The 8,080-nt window shown below is 66.3% G+C and overlaps 1 protein-coding gene across 2 annotated transcripts in view; it reads right to left on the reverse strand.

The window, feature by feature from the left end:
- Window positions 1-8,080, reverse strand: part of MEGF6 (multiple EGF like domains 6) — a 90,504-nt gene that overhangs the window by 21,687 nt on the left and 60,737 nt on the right. For both annotated transcript variants that reach the window (XM_021690496.2, XM_044914373.1), the window contains 5 exons: window positions 3,300-3,425; window positions 2,288-2,410; window positions 1,032-1,154; window positions 653-790; window positions 46-165 (listed from right to left, as the gene is read on the reverse strand). In XM_021690496.2, the coding sequence (XP_021546171.2) occupies window positions 46-165; window positions 653-790; window positions 1,032-1,154; window positions 2,288-2,410; window positions 3,300-3,425 (630 nt within the window). The remainder of the gene's footprint in view (window positions 1-45; window positions 166-652; window positions 791-1,031; window positions 1,155-2,287; window positions 2,411-3,299; window positions 3,426-8,080) is intronic.

Below are 8,080 nucleotides of genomic sequence, written 5' to 3' on the forward strand. Positions count from 1 at the left end.
CTCTCACCCCCGCTCGCCCCCGCCCGCCCCCTCACCCCTGCTCACCCTCACACCCGCAGCCGTCGGTGCTGAGCCGGTAGCCGGCGTAGCAGCCACACTCGTACCCGCCGGGGCTGTTGGTGCAGGCCTGCTGGCAGCACGGGGAGGCCGCACAGTCGTCCACGTCTGCGGGGCACAACCGGGGCCCACTGGCACCTGCCCACGTGCATGCCCTCCCTCGCCCACCAATACACGGGCCCCGCACGCGCTCACACGCATCCACACACCGCCCTGGCCCCACAGACACACAGGACATACGCCAGGGCCCCAGGGCCGCCCCAGCAGCTGTGGGGGCCAGACTGGGGTCTGCAGGTGGTGGGGAGTCCGTCTCGCAGCAGGGTCCCCCTCAGGCCCCCCCTGGGTTCCAGGTGCTACTCCCAGCAATCGCGACATTAACCCAGTGACTGGGGGAGTCCAATGGGGCCAATGGGGTGTGGATGCCAGGTGCTCAGCAGGGCCCAGCCCCGGACCAGCCCCCGGCGCAGGGCAGAGTGGGCAGGACGGAGAGGGGAACCAGAGGGAGCTGCCAAGTCATGGCATCAAGCCGACATGCAGCCCAGGCGTGGGGGGCGTGGGGGGCGTGGGGGGCAGCGTGTAGGGTGCCGCTGCACACCGATGCACGTCTTCTGGTCCTCGTCCAGCTCGTAGCCCCGGGGGCAGGTGCAGAGGGGCCCTGCACTCGTGTGGCTGCAGCCATGTGAGCAACCCCCATTGTTCACCTCACAGCTGTTCACAATCTCCATCTCGATGCCTGTCACGAGACCCAGCAGCAGGGATGCAGGATGGGGTCCGGGTGACCCCCTCCCACAGCCCCCCCGGCCCCAGCAGCCAGCCTGCAGCCCCCAGGCCCATGCTCCTGGGCAGTGGGCCGCACCCAGCTCCTGGGCTGGGCGGGCTCTGGAATGTCCTGCCCCCCCCCCCCCGCCGAACTGAGGCTCGGCTCCAGGTCCCTCCGCACCCCAGGGTGCCAGTGCCCACCCACTATCACTCACGGTAGCACTGCTGGCCGTCAGCGCCCAGCTCGTAGCCAGTGTGGCAGATGCACGTGAAGGACCCACGGGTGTTGAGGCAGCCGTGGGCACACTGGGCCTGGCCTGTGGCGCATTCGTCCACATCTGCACGGGAGAGATTGAGGCGGAGGGCTCTGGGCTGCTTGCCTGGGAGATGCGGCCCCCCAGGGGGGGCCTCAGTGTGGACGGGTCCCACTGGGGGTCATGGCTCAGACCCAGGGCTCTCTCCCCACTTCCTGTTCCAAGGCTCCGTGACCGGGGCAGCCCACCGGAGCGTCCACGTTCTCGTCAACGGCACCCGGGGGCAGAACCACGCTCCCTCTCAGGGTGAGGAGGACACAGGTCTGGACCAGCAGCATCGGGCAAGGGGGTCCGTCTCCAAACCCACCTCCCTCAGCTGTGCTGCCCCAGTCCCCGAGCCCGGTCTCGGGCCCACCGCAGGAGGGGCCTTTCCATGGCCTGCCTCTAGGGGCCCACGGACACCAGGGGCCATCATCGGCCTCTGCACCCACACACTGGCCATGAGGCCCAAATCCCGCTGTCCGATCCCCGACGCTGCTCTTGGCCGCACCCCTGAGGTTCCTTGGATGAAGCTGACCCTCACCCCGTGTCCTCCTGAGCCCGCCACAGCCCCCAGCACCCACAGCAGCCAGGGCAGCGGCGCCTAAAACACTCCGTCCTGGTGTTGGTGCTGTGGGGGCTCGCACCCCGCGGCACCGCCTCTCAGACCCCCACCTAGGACGCCTGGGAAACGGCCCCCACCCGCCCTAGACGCACCCCAACAGCGACGGGGACGTGCAAGACCCCTCCTCAGAGCTGCGTGTACAGGGAGGAAGGGCGCCCCCAGACTCCTGTGATGGGGTAATAAGCACCGCACCCCCGAAGCCAAGGACGAAGGCACGCGCTCTAGAAAGCGGCGCCCCACTGGGATCTGGGACGATTCCAAGTGCGCGTGCTAACAAACAACCCATAGAAACATCCAGAAGCCGGCCCCAGTGACGCTCCCTTCCTTCTCTTCGCGGCCTCCTCTGTTTCCCCGACGACCACGTACGACTAAGCGGATACAAGAACTACTGAGAAACAAGCTGAGATCTCCCACCTGCTTCTGCAGAAAGGAGACCCGGGCTCCTTGTCCCTCCCCGTGCCCCGCCCAAGGTCGGGTGCAGCGACGGCTGGGGCCCGGGCCCCCCCACAGCCGGCCCCAGGGTGGGGCCGGAGCACGGGGAGGGGCAGCTCACCTTCACAGGACCTGCGGTCGGCCGCCAGCAGGAAGCCCGCGTGGCACTCACAGTGGGCGAGGCCACGGCGTGCCTGGCACGTGTGCATGCAGCCGCCATTCCGGTCGGCGCAAGGCTTTCTCCCTGCGGTCACAGGCCCAGAGGGAAGATGGGGGCTCCAGCAGATCTGGGGTGCCCCAGGCCTCCCGTGAACCCCCCAAGTGCTCTTGTGCCTCTGGGCTCCAGTCTAACGGGCTCAGTGGGGGTCTCCCCTCTCCCAGATGTGGCAGCCCCCAAGACACCCCTGCAAAGACAGAGGGTGCCAGCCTCCCTCCTGAGCCTCCTCCTACTCAGAGCCAAGGTGCCCTGCAGCTCCCCAGCCCTGCGACCCCATGCCACTCTGCCCCCACTGCTCAGCCCCTCAGGCCCAGCCTCCCTCCTGGCCTGAGACCCATGAGACCAGGTGTGGACAAGTCCTCTCAGTACCTGCCCCATCCCAGCACCCCCCCGTTTCCACATCTGGGGGCCCCTGAGCCTGCCCCACCATCTCCATCAGCAAAGCTCCTCCTTCCATGACAGGAAGCCCCGAGACCCCAGGGCAAGATGCCAGGTGGGGCCCGGCCTGCGTCTCCCACCAAGGGCCAGAGCCTGGGTCCCACATGCCCACACAAAGCCCAGGGCAGGCGTTAGAACTGAGAGACATGCAGGATGTCCTTCTTTGACATCCCCCACATGCCCTATCCTGGGCTTCCTGTCCCCAACGGATGCAGGATCCCAGAGCACAGCCTAAGGGGCTCCCTCCCCCACACCCACCAGGGGCCGGACGGTGCCCCACCACCTCGGGGCAGCCAAGTTGGCCCTGCCTCCCCTGAGCCCCGCTTCCGGCCCCAGAGGCCAAGCAGGGAGGCGAGCCCAGCCTAAGTCCCAGCAGCTGCCCTGGGCTCAGGCTCCGGGGTCCCTGGGTGGGTCTGGGGAGTCCTGGTGGGGGTCCCAGCCCCCCGTGCCCTCTCCCGAGGGCTGTCGGCACACTCACGGACACAGTGCTTTCCGTCCTCCTGGAGCTGGAACTCGGGGCGGCACTGGCAGCAGTGCTGGGTCACTGTGAGCTGGACACACTCATGCTGGCAGCCCCCGTTGCCCACAGCACAGGAGGTTATGGCTGGGGACACAGACAGGAGCTGTGCACGTAGCTCAGGACGACGACCCAGCCAAGGGGCCTACCCTCGTCGGGCTCGGCGCACCTCCCGCAGAAACCCTCCAGGACTCTCTGCGCCCCTCTTCCTTTCCATCTCCATCCCAGAAGCAGGACTTTGAGAGGGGACACTGTTCCTATGGTGTTCACGGGCCTGGCTTCGCTTCTCGGCCCATACACAGGGTACACAGACCATGACCCGCTTCCGGATCCTTGTCCCCAGCCTGCCTGAGGACCGGGTGTAGACAGGCGCTCCAGAGCCACCCGCATCACCGAGAGCCAGCACGTCCGGGGCCCAGAGGCCAGGCAGCCTGGGAGACTCCCGGAGGAGGCGGCAGGCCAGCCGCGGGCGGAGGGGGCCCAAACATTCCCACTCTCCTGTCGGGCCAGGGCCGGCGTGGGCGTGGGGCTGCCATGGAGGCCACCACGGCCCAGAGGCCTGGCCTCGCTCCTGTTGGAGCCCCCCGGGTGGGTTACGTGGGAGCAGGGGCGGCAGGCCTGGCAGCACTGAGGCCCAGCCACGGCATCCACACACACCAGGCATGTGGCCACGGGGCTCTGAGGACCCTAGGACCACGCTGATGCTCTTAGCGCCTTTCCAGGCAAGCACGTGTGAAAAACCCAAAACAGCACTCGTGAGAACACCCAGTTTCCTCACGTGAGGCGTAGGGTGGGGGAGCCCCTGCCGGGGGCCCCGGCCCTAGCAGGACACGCCCAGGCAGGACACGAGGGTGGCAGCGGCGGCTGGGTCTCCTGGCTGCACCTGCCACGTGCCCAGCGGAGCGGCAGAGACACGAGGCCTGGGCCCAACCAAGGCCGGCTGCCACATCTGCTGTCGCCCAGCCGCGAAGCCCCTTCCCCACCCAGCCACCCCCAAGTCTGCGCTGATCCCCCTGAGGCCCCGCTGACATGCTATGCTTCAGCCAGCTCTGTCACTCGGACGTTTCCGAGCATGACCTGAGCACCGCCCGGTCCTGGGGCTGTTTGTGTTCACGGTCCAACTGCATCCCTGCTGGAGGCTCGTGATGGGGACCAGAGCCCCTCCTGACAGGGTGGGACAGGCACACTGAGGGAGGGTCTTGGAGCCCAGGGCAGGGGAGCCGGCTGGACAGGGAGGAGGACCCAGGAGGCCCCAGGGAGCTGTGGCCGAGCTGGCAAGGAGCCTCTCCTGCCAGGCAGAGCCCCCGAGTCAGGCCTGGGGACGATGAGGCACAGGGCCCGCTGTAGCGTGTGGGGGAGAAATCACGGGGCGGGGGGCAGACAGAGGGAACCCGGGCCCCAATCTCCTGCCACTTTGCTGCCCGGGCCCTAACGTTCCGGATGCTCCCAAGCTGTGTGCACGAGGGAGCCAAGCCCAGCGTCATCCTGTGCCACGGGTTCCTGGAAAGCTCAACGAGGCAGATCCTTCTCAGGCACTGGGCTGTGCAGCTCGGGGAGGGGCCGGCTTCGGCGTGGCCAGTGCCCAGAGCTGGTGGAGAAGGTTCCAGGCCCCTCGCGTCACTTCAAATCCCGGCCGTGGAATCCACGTCCCAGCCTGGGCGCTCCCGCAAATCAGGACCACGCTCAGACCGGAAGCAAAGCCGAGCGCCCAGCAGAAAACGGGAGGTTCTGGGGTGAGTGTTTGTGTCCCTCCAAGACTCACAGGCGCACCCCTAAAACTGAACCCCCAACGTGACCGTGCTCGGAGGCAAAGCTTTTGTGGAGAAACTTAAGGTTATATGAGGTCATAAACTTGTGGCCCTGATCCAACAGAATTTGCGTCCTTATAAGAAGAGACACGAGATCTCTGTCTCACTGTGTCTCTCCCTCCATCCCAGGCCACGGGGAGAAGGGTCACCAGGAAGGGGCCCCCCCACCAGGACCCACACTGGCCGGCACCATGATCTGGAACTTCCTGCCTCCAGAGCTGCAAGAAAATAAATTTCTGCTCTTCAAGACGCCCGGAAGCGGGACTTGTTACAGTGCCCGAGCTAACACACCCTCCCTCCCGGGTGTGCAAATTCCAGGACCCAGGCCTCCAGCCCCGACCGCGCGGGCGTTCTAGGAGCTGGCCTGCAACCCCGCCTTCCGCCAGCAGGGGCCGCCACCACCCAGGGGCCTCCTGGCGAGGCGTCCACTCCCAAAGGCAATGGGGCCCCACCTGAGCGGGAGACAGGACAACAGAAAACACACGTCCCCGGCGGGGGGGAGCCCTGCCTGTGCCCCAGGGTCTCTGCTCGTGCAGGCACAGGGGCAGCCCCGAGGCCCGGGCACGGGTGTGGAGCGGGAGCCCGGGGCCAGGTGCATCCGAGTGCTGTGAGGAAGCAGCAGGTGGACGGCGGACGGCTGACCCCCAGCCGCTCTGCGGGCAAGGCAAAGTGCTGTGCCCTGGCTTCAGCGGGAGGGCAGCGCAGTCGGCAGCACGCCGAGCCCACCAGCCGGCTCTTCTGCAGCCTCCAAACCCAGCCCCGTGGTTTCCGGGCAGGCTCAGGGGTGGCTCTGGTTCCCACTGCCTTCACGCAGTTTGGTAATTACGGTCCTCGGACTGGCTTGGTTTCTAGGTCCCGAGAGCCTCCCACCACATGCGGTCAAGGCCACCCACACGGTCCTTCCTTCTGGAAAGCCCTCTGTTGGGGACAGGGCCAGCACGGCAGGGCAGAAGAGGCAACTCCCTCGGGCTCTGCCCGCCTCATCCCTCCAGGCATGGGCTGCCCGCTCCTCTGCCTTGTGCGTGCTGTCCTGTCCCTCACCCTCGGCTGGGGCCCCCGCGCTGCAGGCTCTGCAAGTGGCCGCCCTCACCCACGTGCCAGGGGCCGGACCAGCCTCATCACAGGCCACACACCCACCAGCCAGGGAGAGACAGCCACGACAGGGCCCCAGGACCCAGGCTGTGCCGACCGCCTGCCCAGCACCGCCCACCTCGGGGTAAAGCAAAGGCATGAACACCCCGCTGCTGTTCGCACAGCCCAGCCGCCCAACCCCATCCCTGGCTCCAACCCTCCCTGCCGCACGGCGCCGTCTGCCCTTGCTTCCCCGCTGGGTGTCCGCTGCCCCTGGCGCCCCTGGGCTGGAGCGTGACCATCCCATCACCCCTGGGCGCTGGCTGACTGCACTGCTGGGCCCCTGGGCTTGGGCAAAGCGGAGACGTCCCAGGGGCGTCTCAGGGGTGGGGCCGCCCACGGGGCGGGGAAGGCACTGGGAACATTCTCAGAACTGCACGTGCAGCTTTGCAGGGAGGGGTATGGAGACAAGCCTGGAGATCTCTACCTTCCCGCTGCCTCTGGCTTTGGCACCAGCCCCAGATGCTGGGGCCCCCGGCAGGGCCAGGCGGCCTCCCTCGGGCCTCCCCTCGCTGCCCCCTCACTGGGAGACCCCCGGCCTGGCGGGGAAAGAGACTGCCCCGAGGCCCAGAGAAAGGGAGAGCTGGGGAGCCCCTCCCCCATGCAGTGGGCACCACAGGGCCCATGGGACTCCTAGGAGAGGGAACCAGGGTGGGGGCATCCGGCCACTGGTGAAGGGGGGTGGGGAGTGCATGCTGACAGCAGAATCCTCCCCAAGGGTTGGTGTTGTGGCAGGAGGCGGAGGGGAGTGAGTCCAAAAGGCCATAGGAGCAGAGGCCAAGGGGAGGGGAGGATGGAGAGCCCACCTCTTCCAAGTGGCTGGCCCAGGGCATCACACGGGACCCTCCACTGGTGGAGCCAGTGCTACCGTGGTCCCTAATAGGGACCCCCTGGTGTACTGCTTGCCTAAGGGGACATGGAGAAGCATCCATGTCTAAGAGCAGGATCCAGAAGGGACCACGGGGCAGGTGTCCTGCAGGCTCAGAGCGCCCAGCTGTGCAGAGGAGGTGGGTTTCCCAGCACCAAGTGTTAAAGCACCCAGTGGCGGGTCTCTGTGGGTTTACAGGCTGGCGCTCTGCAAGATGTCACAGAGAAGAATGACCTTCCTAAACATGTCACCTAACCAAAGCACTCCCAGGCCCTACTGCCCCAAGTTGGAAAAGGAAAGAGGCCAGCTCCATGACCAGAGGGTGACAAGCAGGGCAGACTAACGCTGGGCCCTGCTCTTCTCACCCCAGAGGCTGGGGACACACCCAGGAAGGCTCCCTGGCAATGGAGTGCCCCATGATGCCAGGCCACTGCTGCTTCACTGGGGCCCAGGCTAAGTGGGTGGTGCTCAGGGGCCTTGGGCTGATGGCAAAATCCTTCTGGCAAATTCTCATTTTTAAGAATTGAAACCTTTCTGTGTTTTATTTCCACCAGATCTTCTGCAAAGGAGAAAGCTGTGCATTTCCTGTCCTCTCCCTGCCTTGGAGGCAAGTTCCACAAGTGTTTCACGGCCCCCTTGTGTGTCTCAAGGCCCCCTCTCAAGTGTGCCTTTGAGGACTTCCCACATCCCTCAGGGCCCCATGACTTGGCAACACAGGAACGATGGTCATATCCTGGGGGGGGGGGGGCTCCTTATCCACCCCCAACCTCCAGCATCTCTGTACTTCTTACTCCCAGCTGCTGGATGGGAGCAGGCGCCTGGGGCTGTTTCCTGCCAGCCTGCAAAGTCCCAGGAGAGCTCCCAGCACCCCTCCTCCAGAAGAGGATCCCATCAGGCCCCAGAGGAGGTTCCCAGGCAGCTGTATTCCAGCTATG

Source organism: Neomonachus schauinslandi, chromosome 4 (genome assembly GCF_002201575.2).
Source record: "Neomonachus schauinslandi chromosome 4, ASM220157v2, whole genome shotgun sequence".
In the NCBI taxonomy this organism is placed as follows: domain Eukaryota; kingdom Metazoa; phylum Chordata; class Mammalia; order Carnivora; family Phocidae; genus Neomonachus; species Neomonachus schauinslandi.